We start from the raw sequence: 23,721 nt of genomic DNA, 5'->3' as shown, positions 1-23,721 counted from the left end.
ACACTTTCAACCAAGGTTGTTTTACAGGCATCTGAACCTTATTGGATTGTGAGCATCTTTGGGGGACAGTTAGTGATATGACTATGGATATTGGTGAAATATAAATATTGTGTAATAATAATAAGTAAATGCATCAAAATGTCTATAAAGGTGATTTCCTAGCATTGCATTTGCCTTGCACAGAAAATTAAGGGATCCAAGACGTAGGATGCATCATTTGCTTGTGCTTCGTCCTTACAAAAGCTTCCAAAATGCCATTCAAGTCTATGGGTACGGCTGAGCGGACAACCATACGACACTGTGGCATGCAAAAAAAGACCCTTCAACCGCACTCGTTTATTTCAATGATTCTTATACAGTATACACAGTATTTATATAGCACCGACATAATACACAGCTCTTTACGGAGTCCATAATCATGTCACTAGCTCTTCCTCAAAGGAGCTCACAATCTAATGTCCCTACCATAGTCATATGTCAGTAATATAGTCTAAGGGCAATTTTGGGGGGAAGCCAATTAATCACAACAACAACACGCAAACTCCATGCAGATAGTGTCCTGGCCGAGATTTGAACCTGGGACCCAGCGCTGCAAAGGCCAGAGTGGTAACCACTGAACCACCATGCTGCCCGTTATATTAGAACATGGCGGTTTCATCATATTCTAAGAAGTGACAAGCTAGAAACCTCTTGCCTAACCATCTGGTCATTTCCAGGCACAGTTTTAGTAGAGGTTGCTATTATATTGCCAAAACATGATTGTAAGCTCTTCGGGGCAGGGTCTTCTCCTCCTGTGTCTGTATTCTTCTGTCATTTGCAAGCCCTATTTAATGTACAGCGCTGCGTAATATGTTGGCGCAATATAAAGGATTCTTTGGCTTTAGTACAGAAAGGCGTTGTTTAGGAGCATTCAGTCATCTCTTCTGACAAGTGATAGTTAAAGAGGTCGGCATTGCATATGGCTCGGAGCATTAGTCTTTTTTTTTTTCTGAGTTCTGCAGTGGTTGACAAAGCTGCTGTTGAAAATTTCATACACACACTAAGTTATTGTAGTTGAAAACGATCTTTTACGGAAAACTACTGAAAGGTGAACCAACAGCACCGTTTTCTTCTATGGAGGGGGGGGGGGGGGGGCAAGCAAGCTGCACCCTGCTGTGCTCTCCTCCCTTCACTTCTGTTGTCGTCGGTCATCACCTGTTGCTCCTGGATCTGTCCTGATGATGACGTACACATGTCAGACAGCTCATATCTGTGTTTGAATCACCTGACATATGTACATATCTAAGACACTGAGCAAGTGTTGTCACCCTACAGAAAAAATGACAAATCACAGCTTTTCTGCCAAGTTCACCAAGTTAAATTGAACGGAATAAGCTACTCCAGTTTAAAGGAAGATGCCCAGAAGGTTGGATTAAATGTAGCCATGCATTCATGACATTTTTTTACATTTTTGGTTGTCAAGGACTTTGTAAACCTTTTTAAAAATGTATGGTGACTTTGGTGGTAATTGCTTGTGAATGATAGTTTCTTTGCTTTTTTTTACACTTTGGTAAATTCTTTTGAAGGTTTATATCTGTTTTTTTAGAACCTCTTGTTTTGCTTCTCTGAACTGCACATTGTACTGTTACTTAACAGTGTTTATTCAGTTGTACAGTTTTATTTCAGATGAACTCAGGTCAATGGTTGCTGAAGTGTTCCAAGGTCAAGGGAACAACCACTTCATAGTACTGACATACCACAAACTTCTGCTTTTTCATAAAGATCTTATGTAAATAACAGATAATAACAGATGAGTACTAAAAACTGGTCTTGTGATTTAGGGTAGGTAGAAGGGCATTGTGTGAGTGCTTCGCAAATGCATGTAAATGCTTGCCCCGTCCTGTTCCTATGCTTGGTCTGCTTTGGTCTGCACCAGTGCTTACTCTGTTACTGTTTCTGTTACTTGTTTTTGTTTCTGTTCCAAATGCTTGCCCCATTTCTTGCTTCAGTGCTTGATACCATTCTTACCCCCAATGTCTTTCCTGGTTTCTGTTCCAATGCTTGCTTATTTCAATGGTTGCCTAATTCTGATTTAATGTTTTCTCTGTTCCTAAACCAATGCTTTCCTGATCCTGCTCCAGTGCTTGCTCTTTTCCTGCCCCAATGCATTACCTGGTCTTGCTGTAATGCTTGACACATTTCTGCTTAGCCTGTTCCTGCTCCAACGCTTTCCCCGTTCCTGCTCCAACGCTTGCCCCGTTTGTTTTCCAACGCTTGCCCCGTTTGTTTTCCAACGCTTGCCCCGTTTGTTTTCCAACGCTTGCCCCGTTTGTTTTCCAACGCTTGCCCCGTTCGTGTTCCAACGCTTGCCCCGTTCGTGTCCCAACGCTTGCCCCATTCCTATTCCAACGCTTGCCCCATTCCTGCTCCAACGCTTGCCCCGTTCCTGCTCCAACGCTTGCCCCGTTCCTGCTCCAACGCTTGCCCCGTTCCTTCTCCAACGCTTGCCCCGTTCCTTCTCCAACGCTTGCCCCGTTCCTTCTCCAACGCTTGCCTTACCTGGTCTTGCTGTAATGCTTGCCACATTTCTGCTTAGCCTGTTCCTGCTCCAATGCTTGCCCCGTTCCTGCTCCAATGCTTGCCCCGTTCCTGCTCCAACGCTTGCCTCGTTCCCGTTCCAACGCTTGCCCCGTTCCCGTTCCAACGTTTGCCCCGTTCCTTCTCCAACGTTTGCCCCATTCCTTCTCCAACGCTTGCCCCGTTCCTGCTCCAACGCTTGCCCCGTTCCTGCTCCAACGCTTGCCCCGTTCCTGCTCCAACGCTTGCCCCGTTCCTGCTCCAACGCTTGTCCCGTTCCTGCTCCAAAGCTTGTCCCGTTCCTGCTCCAACGCTTGCCCCGTTCCTTCTCCAACGTTTGCCCCGTTCCTTCTCCAACGCTTGACCCGTTCCTGCTCCAACGCTTGCCCCGTTCCTGCTCCAACGCTTGCCCCGTTCCTGCTCCAACGCTTGCCCCGTTCCTGCTTCAGTGCAACCTGTTTACATCTCTACATAAAGGTTGATCATCTTGTAGTCCAAAAAAATTAGGAGAGCTCCTGAAATAATATTAGGGTTTTTTCTGAAAAAGAATTGAATGAATAATCTGTCGGATTATTATTAATAGTGTCCGATGCCAGTATTATGCCTAATGTTCCCACAGGAGCAAGCATGGCCTTTCAGGGGGCTGATTCATCGACAGTGAATCCTGTTTCACTCTTAGTCCCATGCTAAAATGACATCTATCAGTTATCTATCAGTTAGATCCAATTTAATAAGACATTTTTGTTTGGGTAAACTTCTTTAAATGACATCTGCATGTTTAATATATCCCCCACAGTACTGAAAGCAGGGCGCCAGGTATATTACTTAACCCTGACCACTGGTGACTAGTAATCTGATAAATGATAGAGAATATTTGGGTAACATCAAGAAAGATGCAAAAATCATAAATCCACAGAAAGAATAAAGCAAAAACTCGAATATTCCTGCACTACAGTGTCTGCCCCAGCAGCAAAGAGAACAGTGAGTTTAGCTGTGATCACCCAAAACTACCGAGAGTAGCAGTCTGCTTTAGATACAGTAGCACTTAAGATTATTATTATTATTAATAATAAGATAAATACAACCTTCAGAGAATTACAGCCAGAAGGCCTTTACTGACAGAGTGCGCTATTTTTTAGAAGAAATTCAAGCAAAAGTACATATTTGGTAAATTATAGGGATCATCTAGAAATATTAAAGAAGACCTGACCTCTGGAAGCTGTGCCCTGTGTGGCCACCTGTGATCTTGCAACTGATCCAACCATGATTACCATTCCTTGTGCTCCACTTTGTCCATGTGGAGGCCGCCATCTTGGTAAAGAATTATAGCTTTGTTATGTCAGAGCTGTCACTTGATGGCTGGGGGTTTGAAAAGGGCTGAATGAATACTTAAGAAGCAGCAAGGCAAAAGAAAAAATCACATAATAACAAAATAGAAGCAGGGGGATGCTTCCAGTGCAGATTCTTCTCCAGCAAGCAGCACAGAAGCGCCATCACCAGATGAGAGTAGCAATCACAGGCGACCGTTCCTTTCATTCAACCATCATTCTTTAGAAAAGGAGTGCCCAGCCACTCTTACCGACCCAGAAGTTTATTTTCAGGGTACCATTAACATTTCTAAATGGTCCCTATAAGACGGCAAATCTTCACCTTTGTGTTCGGGTCCTTTTTTATGTATACCATGTATATTTATATTATTTCAAATATTGGTTTCTGCTGGGACTTTTCTATACACCAAGAGATAAAGAGGTTCAGCACACATGTTCCCATGTTGTTTTCAGATAAAGCTTTTTGTATTGTTCAGCTGTACGGTGTGTTTTGTTCTGTGTGAATGCACAGCAGACATCATTGTGATTGTGCTGGACATCTATAATGTTCTTCCTGGCAAAGCACATTTACATTTAGTTTCAGCTTTATGTTGAGCTTAACTGGTCCATGAAAGCTCAGTCTTAACTTGTTTCCATTCATCCCAATCCATCATTTTATTGGGTGGTAAATATTTACCTTGTATCCTTGGCCTCCTTTGCAGACCAATTTCTTTTGAATCGATTTCTACGTTCTGCACAACACAGTCTACTTGGAAGGCCAATAAGTTTATAAAGGTAGTCACTGTTTTTTGAAACTAGAGCCCTGTAATTTGGTCAATTGTGATGGGCCAGTGCGCTTCCAAGTGAAGCAGTTGATTGAGAAATGGGGTTCTAAGGCTACGCACAAACATCTGATGATTCTTGTCAGCGTTCATTGTATGTCCCGGCGGAACCAAAGACGACAGACAAGGAGCGATCATAATAAAAGTGAAGAGGAGATCATAATAAAAGTGAGAGGCAGTGGGGTGCCACTCCACCATTTTCCACTTTCCATAGAGCAGAATGACAACCTGTTTCACAGTACATTATTTTTGGAAGCAGCCAATATGCATAGTTAGATCATATTTTGATTAGAGGGAGAACTGTACATGTTGGCAATAAAGCATTTTGTGCTTACAGTCAGTTCATCTTTCATAGAGAATCTCCTGTTTTTTTTTTTTTAGCAAGTAAAAGCTTAACTTCTGCTTTCCATACATGAAAGAGGAGTTCTGATAGCAGCCTAGGCCCAGTCCTCTTTGGAACCTCATTAATTCTTAAACCTTTTGATTTGGGATAGAAATGTATTATAATTTAAATTGCACACGTACATGGCAAGGTAACACCCTCCAGCACACGGTGTTCATATTCCCTTCTGTAGCAAATCTTTCTAACTTTTTCAGGTTTTTCAGGTTTGGAGTCTTTACCCTTTGATTGGGAGGGCTGAGATGATATAACTCCTAGAAAAGCACAGGATATACTTAGTCACAACAGAGTCAAACCTAAGCTGTACCATGCAGGTGGAGTGCTGGCTGAATAAACTTTTTGACCAAAGAGACCATCCTAAAAAAACTTGCTGTTGGCATCTTTTAAAATAGTGTTGAATTCTGCTTTATTCTTTTTGAAGTATGTAAGTAGTATGGTGGCTCAGTGGTTAGCACTCTGGCTTTTGCAGTGCTGGGTCCCAGGTTTAAATCTCGGCCAGGACACTATCTGCATGGAGTTTGAAGGTTGTCCCCGTGGGTTTCCTCCCACATTCCAAAAACATGCAGTTAGGTAAATTGGCTTCCCCCCAAAATTAGACTGTATTAATGAAATATAACTATGGTTGGGATATTAGAATATGAGCCCCTTTGATGGATAGCTGATGACCTGATTATGGTCTTTGTAAAGCGTTTAGTAATATATTGGCGATATGTAAATACTGTGTAATAATAATATTAGTAATTTGAAAGTACTATGCCTAGAAATACTTTGCTTTAGTTACTCTTATATGATGGTGCAGTATGAAGCTAAGGAGACCACGTTTGTTTACTTTGTAAGTTTAGCACCCACATTACAGGCTGACATTGCAAATCCATTTACACCTGCCAACAACTACCTAACGAGATGCAAATCATTGGATAGTTTGGGTAAATCTAAAGTTGATGGTAAGGTCGGATTGTAATCAGTAATGTGAGTTTTAGACTACAGAAACTCGGAGCTCTCCGGGTTCAATGGTTTTTCCTCTTCACCCCAACACTAAGAAAAGGCTTGCTTGTAGCAAGTAATGCTTACTGGGCAGGTAATTACGTATCTAGAATGTCCTGGCAATAATTCAGTGACTATCTGTGGTTGGGATGCGGGTGAAAAAAAAAGTATTGATAAAGTTTATGTACATGATCTTTAAGCAACATTAAAACAAATAATTAAAGAATAAGCTGCATTAACACGATTTTTATTGTTAATAATTAGTTCTACTTTAATCCTGGATATGGTTGGCAAGGAACAATTGGCCTTTGGTTAGATGTAGGGCGACGCTTCATACTAAGCATGTTGCCTTTGTGATTGTATGTTGAATGCTTTCTGGAAAAGCTTGGCATTTGTGACTAACACCATCGTTACTGCCCTCTCTTCGGCATTGACACTGATCACGTATAGCAGTAGTAGCATTAATTTGACATTTATTCTTTTCTTTTGTAACACAGGCTTCTAATCAATAATAACTGTGATCCTTGTACTACAGAAACATACTTCATCTGGGTGAGGAGTGATTGGAATGTCTTCTGTTATAAGGTTTTCAAGACAGTTATTTGGCTATAACCACTTTCTGCACAGGGTGAGAATTTATTTTGCTTTTTACCTTTGCAGCATTATGGCTGGGTCTACACAGATAGTTTTAAAAGAAGCATGTAAAGTTCCTACTGCATTGATATGTGTTTGTATGCACTTTTACTAGCATTTTAAAGCTTGCCTTTTGACCGCTGGAAAACGTCTTTGCCAAACGTTATCTATAATGCTCAAAAACTTGCCTCAAGGAAACTGGTGTAGATTAGCCCATTGGAATGCATGGGAATTTCAAACATGGGCTTTTAAAGCCTTTAGGCTAAACGCTGGGGAAAAGGTTTGTGTAGATTCAGCCAAAAATAGTGATTCACAGCATCCTGTATACAAAAAGTTTATGGGTTGTGTATAATTCTAAAGTTATGCACAAAGTTTATTATTCCAAAGACCCTGTTGCAATTTATGTTAACAACTCTTTAAAAGATTTGACATTTTATGCAAATTTACTTCTATAATTCTACCTTGTGTAGACATCCGAAACTGCTGCTGGACACCGCCATTTTGACTTTGTCGTCAGTAGCTTTCTACCCCTGGGGATCCCCTAAAATATTTTTAGGTGTCAGGAAACCTCTTCTATAATCAATGTCAAAAATGATATTGTGTTCAATGGCAATAATGCCCACCCCCCATACATTTAGTGGTTTCATACAGCTGGATCTGCCAAGTGGTGTTGGTCCCAGACATCATTTTATGGGAGATCACAGCTCAGGAAACCTCTGCCAACTTCCAAAGGAACGTTGGGGTTCCTCATAGCCCCAGTTGAGGATGGCTGTTTTATAGTTTTCCTCTTTACTTCTATCCAAGCTACTATAAAAAGCAAGATAAAGGGTGGAGAAGCTGAGCCATATATGAGAATAATTAGACATTCCTAGAAGAGAAGAGGGGTATGATCTGCAACTAAACAGGGCATCTTTAAAGCAATCCATGCAGTACTTATACCAAGCTTGTACTTATACCACTTAAAAATAAAATAGGTAAACAAGTGTTACATTGCCTCCAAATACCCCTAATCCTTTCCTCTTTTTGAGAGATCTTTGTATTTGCAGAGGTATAGTTCTAGGTGCATTTTTGGTAACTTGGCCGTGCTTAAAATCAGTGGTCGCCAACCTTTCTGACCTCATGGTTCACAAAATTCACCAAACTCGGACCGCGCATGCGTAGGGAGCCAGGTGTCATTTAAAGGGTAAAAAACTTCTCTTAAAGTAAGAATGCCAGAACCTGCCCACTCTCCCATTGCAGGCTCAGTGGTCCACGAGAAAACTTTGGTAGTCCGCAGCTCTGTCCCCCGTATGGACACAACCCGCCCACTCTCCCATCGCAGACTCAGACCTGCTTGCTAAATATCGGGGGCGGGGGGAGCAGTAGTACAGGGCTGTGGATGCAACAAAAGTTGTGTTCCCTTGCATTTTGGGGACAGGTAAAATACTCGCCACTAATGCACTATGTACATTACTTAAGGTTGAAAAAACTGTATGCCCAGTGCTGTATGTTAAAGGCAGCCCCATATTGTGCTTTACATTAAAAAATGGGGATTGCTGCATCCTGTACCACTTGTATGTTATCCTCTGGACTACTGTACTCTGTATTGAAAAGTATTAAACTATGTATGCTGTCCATTATAATATATTCTCCTGATTACCGTACTCTCCAAGCTCTCCCATCTCCATGGGATTCATAGCTTTCCTAGGAGGCCATGCTGCAATGTCACTAATGCATTGAGAAGCATTCCAGCATACTGGAAGACAGGAACTAATGTAAGTATCTTTTACATGGGGGTGGGTAATGATTCTTTTTGTAATTTCATCAATTGATTGTAGATGGGGCGATATCATGTAGTTTATTTATATTCATGTGTAAGGTATCCTTGCATTCCATTTTTGTTCTGCAGTTATATTGCTTTTACATCTTATTTTAGATATGCTGTAGTGACCTAGCTGCAAGAATAACTATACTCAACTCCTATTTCTTTCAGGCTCTGAGGAGCTTTTCCATCAGACACTTAAAAGACTCTAGAGCAGCGGTGAGAATGGGAAATTACACCGGCGTCCATTTCAGTGGGATACCAAAGGGAAAGGGACCTCACGCAGTGGGCTGTACGGACTTGATGAGTGATCACACTGTTCAGGTATTTAAAGTTTTTGTGAACATTTCTATCTAAAAGGTTGGACATAATTGTCAGCTTATAATAGCACATCCAACTTCCAATGGAAATGTTTCAGAACTGTAAGATAAAGTTTCATTTTTCACTTCAGTTTAACTTGGGCTAACTTCTGATAAACTTTTTTTTTTCATCTGAGTATATAGGCCTGATTTATTAAAGCTCTCCAAGGCTGCAGAGGATACACTTTCATCAGTGAACCTGGGTAATCCAGCATTCCTGGAATGGATCTGGTCCAGGATTGAAAACATTTGCTAGCAGCAAAATCCATTCCAGGTTTGTTGGATCACCTGCCAGTGTCTGCTACTGAACATTTACAGTTGTCTGTATTCTGTTCTACTAAATGCTTTATACCGTATTTTTCGCCGTATAACGCTCCGGAATATAAGACGCACCCAATTTTAAAGGAGGAAAATCTAGAAAAAAAGATTCTGAAAGATTATTCCCCTTCTGATCACTCATGTGCCATTCATACCGGTATTCCCCTTCTGATCACTCATGTGCCATTCAAATTCCCTTTCTGATCACTCTGTCATTCAAACTCCCCTTCTGATCACTCTGTCATTCAAATTCCCCTTCTGATCACTCTGCTTTTTTTCTATTGTACGGCAGTTAGGACAGGGAACAGCAGGTGGCGCTGTGCCGGCTTCTTTCGCCTTGCTTTACAGACAGGAGAAAACACGATGCTGGCAGAGGAGAGAAGAGAGACACGCTGCAGCCAGAGACACACGTAGGATCGGGTATCGGGTGAGTATAATATTTTAATTATTTTTTTTAACACATTTGTCGTATAGGACGCACTAACTTTCCCCCCCCCCCCAGTTTTGGGGAAGAAAAAGCGCGTCTTATATGGCAAAAAATACGGTAATCTAAAATTTGCAAATACTCGACCTCTGTGTTCTATGGTTCAAAGTTCTGCTCTCTGTCTGACACACACCACAATGTATAACTACAGCACCACTGTATTCTTTCTGCAAACCATTTCAAGGGACATTGAAAAAATATAGCAGCAATCAAAGACAGTGAATCTTATTGCTTCTGTGTCAGTGTGATCCAAATTCTGTTACTTTCTGGTCAATAGCCCAAACGGTGTGGTGATTGGAGGTGGTGCTAAAGTTTTCACATTACCCAGAGGTGTCAGAGCTTTGCCTGTTCAGAGCAGTCTTAGAAAGGTCAGTGAAAGCTGCTCCAGATACTTCTCTAGGTGTTTGCATTTTATACCTCCTGGCAGCTTTATTTTTTGACAGATTAACTTTAATGCTGTACCTTTGAAATATTTCAGTTTACTAATCCTTAGATGTAGTAGGTCCATTCGTTTTCTGACTCAAGGATTTATTTCCTGGTAGCCAATACCACACTTGAAGTGACAACACTTGCCTTCTGTCCTGTATTCATTGAGGTGCATTGTTGTCACCCCAGGCCAGAAAATGTGATCTTCCCTTATTGAAGTTTTTAAAGCTTCTTGAGATTTCAGTGTAACACAAGTGCACAGGAACCTAAAAGCAAACTGGATTTCTAGTTGGATCAACAGTTACTTTTTGCAATTGATGAACTGATAAACCAATTGACTTCAATTATATTTTTACCAAAGGCAGAAATGACAGGCTGATTGTGAGGGTTTATATACAAGTTCCATAGTTTACATGGTGACTTGTTTATCTCATACAACTTATGGATGTAATAGAGGTTATTTAGCTAAAAAAGTTACATACCATGTAATATTCAGAATCTTCTGAATATTGTTATCTAGCTAATGTGAGAACTCTCAGAACTGATAAGAAACAGTATTGTGTAGTTTATTACCTTTACTCTAGATTCCGATGAGAAAAAACCTTGCAGGAGCTCCCACTGGATCCGAATGTATTAATTATATGGATGAACAGAATGGAGCAGATACCTCCCTGAGAATGAAGGCCTGAGAAATATCTGTTTATTCTTGCATGACTGCTGGGACAAACACAATCCTGACAACTGAACATGTTCATTCTTGTGTATAGGAGAATGAATTCCCACATGACGGAAAATATCAGGAAAATGAGTGCCTCCTACACAAGTAACTTGCTTTGACCTTGCAGTTCACAATAGCTAGAAGCAGCTCATCATTTACATTTTACAAGCAGTCTATGACCAGCTTAAGGTCAATCCATTTATGTAATACATTCACATTTCCCATGTTTTATCCCTGTACATATTCAGCAAGTAAATAAAAATTGGTCCCTTTAGATTTTAAGTGAGCTGCTTACATCTTATAGTAAATGGACAGTGCTCTAAATTATCAAGCATTGCTTACAACGCAGTCTGCCAGATACCTGTTAAGGTTCCTGCAGACATTAAAGATCAGTCCATTGAAAACATTAAAGCAGAACTAAAGTTGGCCTTTATTACAGAAAGGGCAAGTGATGTCGCCTCAACCTGCCTGATTGCTCATGTGAGCAGTAAAATTCACTGAGCTGCGCTTTACCATTACATAGCTGACACATCCCAGCTTCCCCTGCAAACTAAATAAACTCCTGCGCACCTGCGTAGGAGTTATGTCATCCTGGCCAATCAAAATGGCTGAAGATTACAACAATAAAGAAGGTGACGGCGCCCAAGTGAGTACAAGCAGCACCCGACAGCTCAGACTGCAAAGTGATTGCTTAGATTAAAACACCTTGACCAATCACTACTTTTTCCCCAAGAAAAGTTCCTTCACATTTCATTTTCTTCCTCTACCTGAAATGCTTGTCCAGCCTGAGTGCTCATGTTGAAGCCAGAAAATGAAGACTGTAAAGCAGTTGGAAGTCTCTTGATTTTTACTGATTGGGTGGTATGGTTGCTTTTCTTATAGTTACACATTACGCTGACCAGTGGTTTTATTCTATACAGGGATGTTTCCTACGACTGTTCTACCCGTGTGTGGATAGTGATGAATATGAAGAGGCTCTATGGATTCCCCGCAGAGAGTACTACCTGGGACTCGCAGACACTCTGAAGCTGAATAGGACTCTAATCAATTTTCTTTTAAGCTATTACTTTGGTAAGCTTATAACATTAATGATAGCATACATTGGTTTATACAGGAGATTTGATTATCCAACGTTATCTAATCTAAAATTATCTAATTCTTGCAGTATGAAAGGATTTGAACTATTGGTGTTTATGACTGTCTCTGTGTGGTAGATAGGACCCAATTTAATAAAGCTCTCCAAGACTTGAGAGGATCAGGGCATCTATCATGGGAAAATCTTTTAACCCAGTAAATCTGGAATTGGTCTTGTCCAGGATTGAAAACATTTGCTAAATAATAGCAAAATATTTCAAGAAATCTGATTCAGGTTTGCTGAATCACTCAGGTTCTCCCGTGATGGTCTATCTTCTCCAGTCTTGAAGAGCTTTAATAGTTTTTTTTTAGATTTAAAAATTGGGGAACAATTTAAAGTTGTCGTAAACCAGAACAGGAATAGAGAGGAGATCTTCCGATTGGGACATTTGCTTCAATTACAAAGAATTTTCCTTTATTTAGGGATATTTTCCTTTGCCTCCTTTTTTACAGGTCAGAAAGTAAAAAGGGAAAGCTCCCTAGTGTGTACAGATATAGATGGCAAAAAAACAGGTAGATATTTAAAAAGCACCTGTGCTCAGACAATGCACATTATAATAGATAGAAAGGCAATACACACGAAACATCCCCACAGCACCTAACTAACTGCTTTAAACCATATTGATTGAAAATTGATAAATAGTTTTTTTCCAGTACTTTTATTGATGTACTCCTACTTACAGGTTCTGTGAAATGTCCGGCAAAGCTGAATGCACCATTTAAACCAGGAGAAAAATACCCCCTGGTCATTTTCTCCCATGGGCTTGGAGCTTTTAGGTAATCAAAACTTTATCCGATGTTAGGTAAAGCAGAAATGTGTTTTTTTTTTCAAATTGATTACCAGTAAACATGTAATAATAATGCAGTGGATTCTGGGCTTTGCTAATGACAGAGCCTAACATTAGCTGATTTTTTAACTGCAAATCCTTATGAAATAAAAACTTGGGGAGAGTGTTCACAGCTTTGCCCGAAGTGTGCCAACTCATTGGCTCATATGCAAAATGAAAAAATATTTTTTTAAGGCCTAAATATTAGATACAGCACTGCCATACATTCCCTTTATTACCATTTTCTGTTTGTTAGAACGCCTAACTAACGGCTAATCAACTCCTGTGCTGATGATAATTTTGTGTCTTTACAGAACATTGTATTCAGCTATCTGTATTGGGTTGGCATCGCAGGGCTTTGTAGTCGCTGCAGTTGAACACAGGTAAGTGGATACTTAGAATAAACTATAGATGAAGTAAAAATGTTTTGGTAGGATATGTTTATGGTTGGAAGTTATAATGTTATATAATATATATAATAATTTTATATATGGTTATAAAGCAGTAAGTGAATGGTCTGTATTTCAGAAAGCTGTATTTATAGGCTGTATTACCACATTGATCTGGATGAAATACAGCAGGGTCTGCAAACTGTAGTATGCATTGTATTCATGTAAACCAATTCTTCCTAAATATTTTCTACATATATTGTTTGGTTATTAGTGGGGTAACTGCATGCTGTTTTTAATATGGGATTATAATTATATTTTGTTTATTAGAGGTTATCAGACTTTTGCTAAGCATGGGCAGCATGGTGGCTCAGTGGTTAGCACTCTGGCCTTTGCAGCACTTGGTCATAGGTTCATATCTTGACCAGGACACTATCTGCATGGAGTTTGCAGGTCCTTCCCATGTTTGTGTGGGTTTCTACTAGGTACTCTGGTTTCCTCCCACATTCCAAAACATACAGATAGGGTAATTGGCTTTCCCCCAAAATTGACCTCAGACTGTAATAAAGATTAAAATATACAATACATTAACATATGATTGAGGCAGCGATATTAGATTGTGAGCCCCTTTGAGGGACAGCTAGTGACATGACTATGGACTTTGTACAGCGCTGTGTAATATGTCAGCACTATATACATACTTTGTAATAATATTAGGCATAGCTTCATAGGAATCATCCCTTGACATATCCTATCACAAAACACATATCTATATATTTTAGTGCTTTAAAAACAAGGAACGGTCACGTTAAGCAGCATTATATATTTTAGTATACTTTTTTTAAAATTTGTTGTCATTTAACAGGGATGAATCTGCATCAGCCACGTACTATCTCCGGGAGAGGTCCCCTAATGAAACTTGTGAACAGGAGTGTGACCCTCTGGAGGAAGTGTGGCTATATAACAAGCCTCCAAAACCGGGGTCAGATGAATTCCCACTGCGATTTGAGCAGGTAAGAGATTGTACTTTTTGGGAAGAGAACTTAAGGTCTTATTGGTCTATTTATAAAGCAGTGAATTTGACATTCACTTAAACATTCCCTGGTGGAGAATTCATTACTGACATTGAATCACATGGACCTGGACAATTCTCCACCAGGGAATGTTTTGGTGAATGTCAGATTTCATACTTTGTTAATAGACCCCTTAAATGTTTGATATTGTTAACTAAAGCACTTTCTGTCATTATTAGTACATTTTTTAAAAGGAGGTAAACCAATGTTAAAAATAATTTTCTTCTAACTAGCTAAATAAACATGCAGAAAAACTCCAGGCTGTTTGTTCATGGGTATCCCTGCCTTATTCATTCTTTACTGCTATAAATACCATTTTAAGCAGTTCCCTTGGAAATTCTACACATATATATACTGTATATATTACACAGACACCCAAGCCAGTTTTTTATGAGATTACAAAGCACAGCTTACTGGATTGCCATCAGTCTAAAGTAATAAAGTAAAAGAGACAGCCAATCAGAAACTGACAGAGTTCTAGAACTCCCTGACAGTAATTCCATGATAATGAAATCCTGAAAGTATATGGAATACTTTGAAAAGCCTTGCTAATGTTACATTTATTACATTATGAAAGAGAGGATCATTTATAATTTTCTCTATTAAATTGCACTGTGTCCCTTTCTTGAATTCCTGATTACCATTGTCCTTTGCTTCATACGCGTAGGTACAGAAGAGGGCGGATGAATGTATTAGGGCTTTGGAAGTCATGCTGGATATCACTGCTGGAAAACTAGTAACCAATGTATTACCATCTAACTTTGACTGGCTTCTGTTAAAGGTGAGTAGACTGGGGGCAGTAGGGACTTTAGTAAGGGATTGTACATGTACCTTCCTCGGTGGGGCCGATGCTGACTGGATTTGGGATGCAAATGCAGCTTCTTTGACATCAATTTGAGACTCTTTTGGGACCGTTCAAAATTCTTTAACAGGTAACTGAACTGCAGTTGACTTATTTCTTAACTGCATTGTTATGTATTATGACATTTCCTATCACTTTCTTTATTGTTATTGGTGAAGTATAAGGGCTATTTGCAGAATGGGGGACACATTTTGCCTTCCCTGATTCCTTCTCCTTCCTCTCTTTAATATGCTAATGGCATTGTGTGAGATTGAAATGAAACCCTTTACTTTGCATTTCACACATAATTGTAGACCCAGTGATGCCATCACTGGATTTCTGTAAATATCAGTGCAATTACAGCGAATCATGGCTGGTGGAAGGAGCCAGCAGAGTGCTCTACAAAGCTTCCTTAAAAACATTACAGCACCCTGCCTCAGTCTCCCCCCTAAGAGCCCTCTGCCCTGATACAAGTAGTGGCATGGTTCATGAGAGGAGTTGTGCAAATAGCAAAATGCTTTCATGGGTGGCTGTTAGTCTAAAGTTGCAGGATTTTCTATGTAGACTGCTCTAGGTAATACTCATATCATTCTGAGCCTCTATGAAATCCAATGAATGTAAGGGGTTGGCATTGGACAGTAAAGATGGAAATGAGTAGATAATACTTGACGTCCTCCAACCAGAAAATGAGGCGAGTTCTATCTACCTTGTTGCAGCTTCTAATACAGATAGTGAGAAACTCACACAGAGTAACCAATTTCAGTACAGCAAAGGAGCCAATACAACTGTGCAAGAGTGAAAAGAAGGCTGGAGGGCAGATTTAAAATAGTGGTAATGGGGTCCTTATTTAGGATATACTTTCTGATCTAACAAAAAAGTTTATACACAATATTATGACCTGTATGTATGAGCAGAATCCTAATGTACGGTGATGTCTGAGTGTATATCAGGAACATACAGAAAATGCAAAAAACAATTTCAGTTTCCAAAGGCTGCAACTGCCTTGACTTTTTGACATGACCACCAAGACATGGACTGGTGGCTCTAAGCTGGAGGGGTGCAGGTAGGTAAAGCCTGAATCACACAAGATAACCAAGAGCTGAACTGTTGGTGGTTGGTAAGTTTTTAAAGTTGATGTTTCTTTTTATTAAGGACTCGATTGATGTGCAGAGAATAGCAGTCGTAGGACATTCCTTTGGGGCGGCTACAGCAATCAAAGCTCTTGGGAGAGATTCCCGAATTAGGTAACGGTATGACTGTACCTTATAAGCTGTGATTGATCTCACTAACTATTAATCATGGCTTCTTTAACCCGCACCTACTGAGGCTACAGCAAAGCTGTTTATTACACTGTTTTTTCATATTGATTAAGGTATCATTCCTTTAATGAATGTATTTGTATCTGACAAGCCTGCATGTGATCATAGCTGTTATAGTCATCACAGTGCTGGCTAACCAACCAATATTACAAGCTCCATGCATGTAATTTATTAGGCAGCATTTTTTTTGGACACCATCGCTGCATGGGTCACATACTAGATTACCACTGGCACAATATATTCACAGCCCTTAGCACAGCACAAGAATACTCAAAATACCTCTTAGTCTTTACTTGGCTTCATTCTTTTGCAATTTTCATAAAGCTGTAACAGTTGGTTCATATATGATACATATATAGCGCTCCCTACAGGATACAGAAGCATACAGCCACAATGCCTTCACAAGGATTTTTAGTGAATTTATACTCTCTTACTGTCATCACCATAAGGAATACAATGGGGCAGGATCAGCACGTGAACAGACAAGCATTTTATGTAAAGCTTGCTTCAGGCTGTATGATGATGTATGTATGAAGTGATTATGGTGGCCTAAGTGACAGCAATGTTGTAGTCCCACCCCACCCTGGAGGATCCGCCATAATAGGCTGTGCCCTAAAAAGTTTCTGGCTTATAGTTCAGCATTTAGGAAGATGATGATATCTTGTCCTTTAAAAGATTAAGTTATAAATTTCTATCATAGGAGTCCTTGCCTTATAAGCCTACTTCTAGGAGGATTCTGGGTTACATGTTATACCCCTGGTGTCTTAGAACAGAACAAGAATATGAGACCCGCCACAAAAAGAACTTCCTTATTAGAAATATTAGGCCTTTTTGTAAAGCATTTTACCTATATTTAGGGAAGCAGTGCTGAAGTCCTATACCACATTTTTTTGTAGCCATGATGATGTATACGTCCCCCCGCATATGTGTTTTTCCAGTACATTTTAGAGTCCTATGATTCACAAAAACATTCAAATGGCCTTGAGATTTGGGGATCAGAATGTGGAAAAGGTAGAGAAGCTCTCATATACAATACAGTGTATGTTCTGTATAAAGAGAACCTGTCATATTCACTCAGGAAGCCATCTAGAACATAAACATGCTGACATTTTTGTCTTCTCCCTGTGGTTGTAGGTGTGGTGTAGCTCTAGACGCCTGGATGTTCCCCCTCAGAGATGAAATCTTCAGTACTATTCACCAGCCAGTGTTATTTGTCAACTCTGAGAAGTTCCATTGGGTGAAAAATGTCATGACTATGAAGAAGATGGATTCCTCCAGCGTAGAGAGGAAGATGATTACAATCAAGTATGTTAAGAGCCACCACAGAGTTGTATTGACCTGCATTTTTTGCAGGAAATGGCAGACATACCCAACAGTGGGCCCCTGTGCAGAACTGACATGGGGCCCCTATGGAAGCTTCTGCAGGTTGAAGAGGGTCCGGGGCCGTTGTGCAACAGCACACTTTGCAGATCCCTATGTCTGCCACTGACTGCAGCCATATAAAGCCCGGGGATGTGCTCACAAATGTCCTTAACGCCACACATGCTTCAAGACCTCCTAAAGTCACATGACCGATTCATCTCTGCTGCACTAAGGACAGAGCACTCCTTAAATTGCTGCAGGCTCAATACTCAGCTGACTATATTACTACGAGAAAATCCCTCAATAGACCAATAGACAGACGGGCCTTAATTTTGGTCTCTTTCCATACCATATCTTGCCATATTGTGCATTATGTCATTCAGTACTAGGTATTCATGTAATTTAGTATTAGATATTCTCGTGGTTAGCCATATACATATATGGGGATTATGTTTCTGATCTGAAAAACCTGTCTAGTAACAGATCCAGCCCTATATCTGCTCATGTAAAACCAGTCTTTAATAAATATGAGATAAATGGATTCTGACGACGGGCCTTTGTGTAAATAATTACATGAAATTGTTGCATGTACTGCCTGATTTCAATATTGGGCAGATTTTCTAAGGAAATATCACCTTCAGGTTATCTGATGGAATTGTCTTGTTTCCTCATACAGGGGCAGTGTACACCAGAGCTTTCCTGACTTCACATTCCTCACCGGATACCTACTAGGGAAGATATTCAAGTTAAAGGGAGAAATCGATCCGTATGTGGGGATGGACATTATAATCAATGTGACTTTAGCTTTTCTGCAACGACATTTAGGTGAGTGCTCAGAGAGAAGCATTGTATACACAGTGCCAGAACTCTTCATATATCATTCATTGTACACATCGGTGGTGATAGATGAGCATAGCGACTGTTGCTGGGGCCAACATAGAGAACAGTTATGCTTATAATCTAAAGATGAGTTCAAACCCCAAACTTTCATTTAAACCAGATAAATATATTCCTAAAACACAAAGGTATGCAAAGTCTTACATTGTGTTTTCTTTAAAAAGCAGTCACCACCTGAGTAGAAAAGCCTGGCATTTGCCAGAATGCTACAGAGAAGGGCTCTTGCTCTCTCCGCATAAGGAATGGTCTCTCTGCAGAGGTGTGGTAACATACTGTCAGAACCAGAGCTCCTCAACCAACAGGGAGCACGAACTTTGCTGAGTGTAAAGCTAAAAGTCTGACCAAGCAGGGAGTGTGCCATCTCTCTGCAGATAGACCACTGCTTTCTTATAAAGAGCAAAGGTCCTACTCCACAGCTGCTGGCAGGGAACAGCCTTTTCCACCCAGGTTGTGGAAACTGTAAAATGTTGCCCATATTTTGTTTGATGTTCCTAGAATGTATATAGCTGATTTGAGGGGATCTCAAAAAGTGTTGCTGAAGACTGTAGAGGAGCATAAGCCCCTGGAAATAGGTCTTCTGTAGAAGTGATCAGGTAATGTTACAGCTGGAGAGACTGCAGCCATGAGCTTGTTTCAACCCTTACATTTGCCATATTGTAGCCCTATGTCCTTAGCAGCCAAAGTGAATGGGTAAGACTGAATGGGTGAGGTTTAGGATATTGGATGGCGGTTATTCGTTGGTCATATGATCATGACAAGAATTGTGGGGAATTGTTCCAGTATGAGACAGAGTATACAAGGATTAAAGCCTTTCATATCCAATGAAATTCACATTTTGATGAAGCAAAAACATAATTGATGTTTTTGTGTGCTGAACAGGTCTCCAGAAGGACTTCAATCAGTGGGATCATCTCATTGAGGGTGAAGGAGAATTTGTCATTCCTGGAACCAATCTTAATCTACCTCCTGCCCAGACTGAGAGCTCTAAGCTCTAATGAAGTGACCCCACAGCCTGTTACCTCCTCCCCACCATGGGAGCCTACTACTCTGTGATGGCAGAGAGAGCTGTGCCTCTTCCATGGGATCGCCCACACCCAATACTATGACAACCTGTGAAGGAATCAGAGACGTTCCATAGGTCTGGTGTTATGAAGAACATTTTTCTGTATCAGGAACCTGTTTCCAGAGTCATTTTAACTTTTGTATGTGATGGATTTTAGGTGCCTGTGGTGTAAGTGTTGGACTCTTGGTGTGTATTTCCTATTACATTGACAACATAAGCCAAAAGCATTACACCTTGTGCCGGTGCTGTATGCTGATTTGCCTTACCAGGGTGAACTGTACCACCTCGGATAATTCTATGGTGCTTTTCATTAGCCTTTAGTTGTTTTCTATAAACCAGTGTTATAGGATAAGTTTAGTACTAAAGGTTACATAATCAGTGCCCCCACCCCATGGCCTTCATTAGCAATTTAAAAGTAAAAGTACCCAGAGCTCAAATGCAGAAATGGCTGGACATTGACCTGGGGGTACTGCAACAGAAGCACAACTGACGTCATTTTCATTCCAACCCCTGCCAGTCCCATCGGCTGCCTGTTTTATATTGTTTATAAGGACTCAGAGGAATGGTTCATTACTGCACTTTAACCCCCCTGGCAGTATTCCCGAGTGTGGCTGGGGGTAAAAAATACATGCAAAAAGCAGTAACCCCCAAGCCACATCTAGGGTAGCTAAAAACATTTTCAAAAAACACACTTAACTTGTCCCATCGGCATCCTGCTCGTCGGATCTCCTCCTCGGGGCTACTGTATGTTGTGAGGAAAATACACTCATATTTTCAAATTGGTGGGTTTGCTCTCTTTCTAAGTATAATATATCACAGAACAAAATACAATATATTTCAGACTACCAATCATCTGACTTTTTTTTTTTATTTTCATCCCCACTTCTAGCCTAGGGTGACCATGGGCACTCATGGTGCTTTATGGAGGAGCAGCATTGCTACCCCTCCTCTACTCATCACTATTACATTAGGGGGGTCCTTTTTAAAGTTTGGAGATAACTGGGAATGAATTTAGTAAAAAGGAAGTTACATTTCTGATAAGATCAACTGCTGTCGGTCCTGAAAAAGTAAACAAGTGCAACCACCACATCTAAGGACTGATAAGATGCAATATATGTGGGCAGCACGGTGGCTCAGAGGTAGCTGTTTCAGCGCTAGGTCCCAGGTTTGAGTCTCAGCCAGGACACTATCTGCATGGAGTTTGCAGGTTGTCTGCATGGGTTTTCTCTGGGTACTCCAGTTTCCTCCCACATCCCAAAAACATGCAGTGAGTTTAATTGGCTGCCCCTTAAAATGTACCTGTAGACTGTATAACTGTCATATGACTATGGTAGGGACATTAGATTGTGAGCCCCTATGAGGGACAGTTAGTGACACAACAATGGACTTTGTACAGCGCTGCATAATATGATGGTGCTATATAAATACTGTGTAAAAATATATCGTATTTTTGTTCTTGGGTTTCAGTTTACTAATCCAGGATTACGGTAACATTAGAAATCTTAAACACATGAAACTTGCTGCTTTTGTTCATATATTTCCTTTTGTATATGAGGCTCTGTAGCAGTGCCATACTTGTGTCAGTGGTCATCTGGTGGTTTGTTGTGGAGCATGCAAAAGAATATTGGAAAAATCAGAGGCCATGTGGGGGTGTATTTGACACATTTGGATTTTGTTAAATTATCATTGAAGGTATTTTATACAGCAGTAGAGCCATTGTCAGGTAAGGTACTTCTTATACTGTAGCTGTCGATCTGGCTGATCTTTCACCCAATGAACTGCACCTCAATTGAAATGAATGAGGAACCTGCTTATCCATAAGGGATTATCAACCCCTCCAGACCACCTAATCTATAGAGCTTGTTCAGAATTGTTGTATATGTACAATTCTGCAAAACCAGGTTTGCTAAGTGGGTGATACTGCAAGAGAATTTTACACTTTACAATTCCACACTTTTTTTAAGGACTGAAGATGACTGCACACACCCTTAAAAACGGCTGACCAACTATAAATCCAAGCAGCCACTTAGGCAGCAAATTGGGATGCAATGATCCCATCTCCTACAGTGGATTCTTCATGAAAAGCTTGTTCCACTCCATTGTTTAGCAAGGGGTATGCACTACATCATGGGATTCCGCAACCTGTAACTTAGTAGGGTGAAGGTTATATACCAGGTTTAGTGAGTCCCAATCAATCAGGAGAAACATAAAAGTACAATTATACCAAAACCCAACAGGAGCTTTCCTATCCCCCTTCTATTTACTATATCCCCCTACTCACAGACCACAGATACAATGAAGACCCGCTTCCCAATACCAAGGCTGTCATCCCCAAATGGCACGCTAAAATTAGTTTGTGCTTTTTCTGCTTTTGTATCATTACCGCCCCATTTACCTGCAGCAAAAAACATTGCACAAATACAACTACACAGTAAGTGTGTACCAAGCCTTCATTTATACATATTGGGCACTGGGGCTTCCCCACCCTACAACCATCTACCTCAGATACAAGACCTGCAGTGTTTATATTTCATTCCCCATAATGGAAACCTTTACATTAGAAATATGAAGTCTGCCACTACTTAATAGTTAGGTGGGTGACTGTCTCTGGTCTGAATATTCTGAGCTGCTAGAACTGAATACATCTGCATGTTCGTTATGGATTAATAAAAAGCACTGAAACCAGCAAGCAATGGTCAAGAAAAGATCAGCAGTGGCAGCCCTTGTATTCCTCTAATGACAAGTTTCTTTTTCAGTACGTCATTTGTGCGGTCTAAGTATTTGTGCCATTTACAGATGGCGGTGCTGGCTATCAGATTTAGGAAAAGCCATGGCCTGGATCTATTTAGTAACAGGTGGTAGTGGGCACATTATTGGATCCTGGATAGTGCCAAGCACATGTTTCTAGGAATCCCTACACTCACATAAATGCCCACTTCTTCCACCATGGTCAAAGCTGTTAACTTTAAACAAGAATACCACTTTTCCTATACAATTGCCTTATTTTTAAGATTGTCATTAAAAGTTACCTTTCCACTTAATTCTGCAGTCAGATGTGTTATTTGATGTCTGCTTCAAATATTTTTTTTTTTTGTGTTTACTGAGGGACACACCATGGGCTATATTGCCACATGCCAGGCACTGAACACACATTGATAGGAGCCGAGCAGTTCTGGGCCATAGATTTTGTACTAAGCCAGCTCAGAATGAAAAAAACTCTGCTACAATTTGTCACAGCCAGCGTTTCATTTAGATTTACAGGTTGTGGCAGTGTGTGGATCTGTAACTAGGATTTCCCTCCACTGCCGGAGATTGCAGTGGAGTTAGTGACTGGTGGTCAGGAATTCTACATTTCCTGCCCAGTCTCATTTAGCTGGGCGCACCACCTGGCGCTTTTTTTTTACTGGTAATAAGCACTAATGTTAAATACTACATTTTTACAAGCAACTACAGAACATGGGACATAGGAAAATGTGTTACAAATAAAAGGGCACTGGACAGTTGGGGCATAATATAAAGACGATGGAAAACCAGTGCACACTAAGGTTGGGGGAAAATATAAAAGTATGGGGAGAGATAAGTGGCCACAATTATAGGGGCACATAACCACTGGGAACATTGCATTTGTCATGTGTTGCCCAGCCTACTTTTAGACCACCCAGCTTCTCCCCATGCACTTAAAATTTCTGGGGAGAAAACAGTCCTTTGCATAACAGCTTTCATATTAAGTAGACATCTACTGGTTGACAGGCAATATTATTTACAAAACTCATCCTGATGTCCCTACGTACAGCGCTGTGTAATATGTTGGTGCTATATAAATACTGCTTATTAATAATATATATTAACCAATAGATGGTTTTTCCACTGCCAGCAAGGTCTCCCCTCCACACTGATAAACTGCCAAGGCTGGCAAAGCCAAACTTGTGACACTCTGATTAGCCGTTCCGAGTGTATTGGCAGCCTAACATGCAACGGTTCCCATTTA

At 40.5% G+C, this 23,721-nt stretch overlaps 1 protein-coding gene across 6 annotated transcripts in view; it reads left to right on the top strand.

Annotated features, from left to right (window-relative positions):
- The window catches only part of PLA2G7 (phospholipase A2 group VII), a 28,258-nt gene extending 5,484 nt beyond the window's left edge, over nucleotides 1-22,774 (top strand). For 2 of the 6 annotated variants that reach the window (XM_072407427.1, XM_072407426.1), the window contains exons 2-12: nucleotides 6,587-6,717; nucleotides 8,695-8,847; nucleotides 11,749-11,899; nucleotides 12,646-12,739; nucleotides 13,104-13,172; nucleotides 14,044-14,191; nucleotides 14,919-15,032; nucleotides 16,245-16,336; nucleotides 17,546-17,716; nucleotides 18,450-18,598; nucleotides 19,550-22,774. In XM_072407427.1, coding sequence (XP_072263528.1) covers nucleotides 6,658-6,717; nucleotides 8,695-8,847; nucleotides 11,749-11,899; nucleotides 12,646-12,739; nucleotides 13,104-13,172; nucleotides 14,044-14,191; nucleotides 14,919-15,032; nucleotides 16,245-16,336; nucleotides 17,546-17,716; nucleotides 18,450-18,598; nucleotides 19,550-19,665 — 1,317 coding nt within the window. In that variant the 5' untranslated portion in view covers nucleotides 6,587-6,657 and the 3' untranslated portion in view covers nucleotides 19,666-22,774. Of the gene's footprint in view, nucleotides 1-6,586; nucleotides 6,718-6,741; nucleotides 8,477-8,694; nucleotides 8,848-11,748; nucleotides 11,900-12,645; nucleotides 12,740-13,103; nucleotides 13,173-14,043; nucleotides 14,192-14,918; nucleotides 15,033-16,244; nucleotides 16,337-17,545; nucleotides 17,717-18,449; nucleotides 18,599-19,549 lie in introns of those variants that run through there. The other 4 variants (XM_072407430.1, XM_072407429.1, XM_072407428.1 and 1 more) reach the window with 3 other exon arrangements.
- The last annotated feature ends 947 nt before the right edge of the window (nucleotides 22,775-23,721 follow it).

This window comes from Pyxicephalus adspersus, chromosome 4, assembly GCF_032062135.1.
Source record: "Pyxicephalus adspersus chromosome 4, UCB_Pads_2.0, whole genome shotgun sequence".
NCBI classification, from domain to species: Eukaryota; Metazoa; Chordata; class Amphibia; order Anura; family Pyxicephalidae; genus Pyxicephalus; species Pyxicephalus adspersus.
The sequence above is the reverse complement of the archived record's forward strand: the minus strand, read 5'-3'. Positions and strand labels throughout refer to the sequence as shown.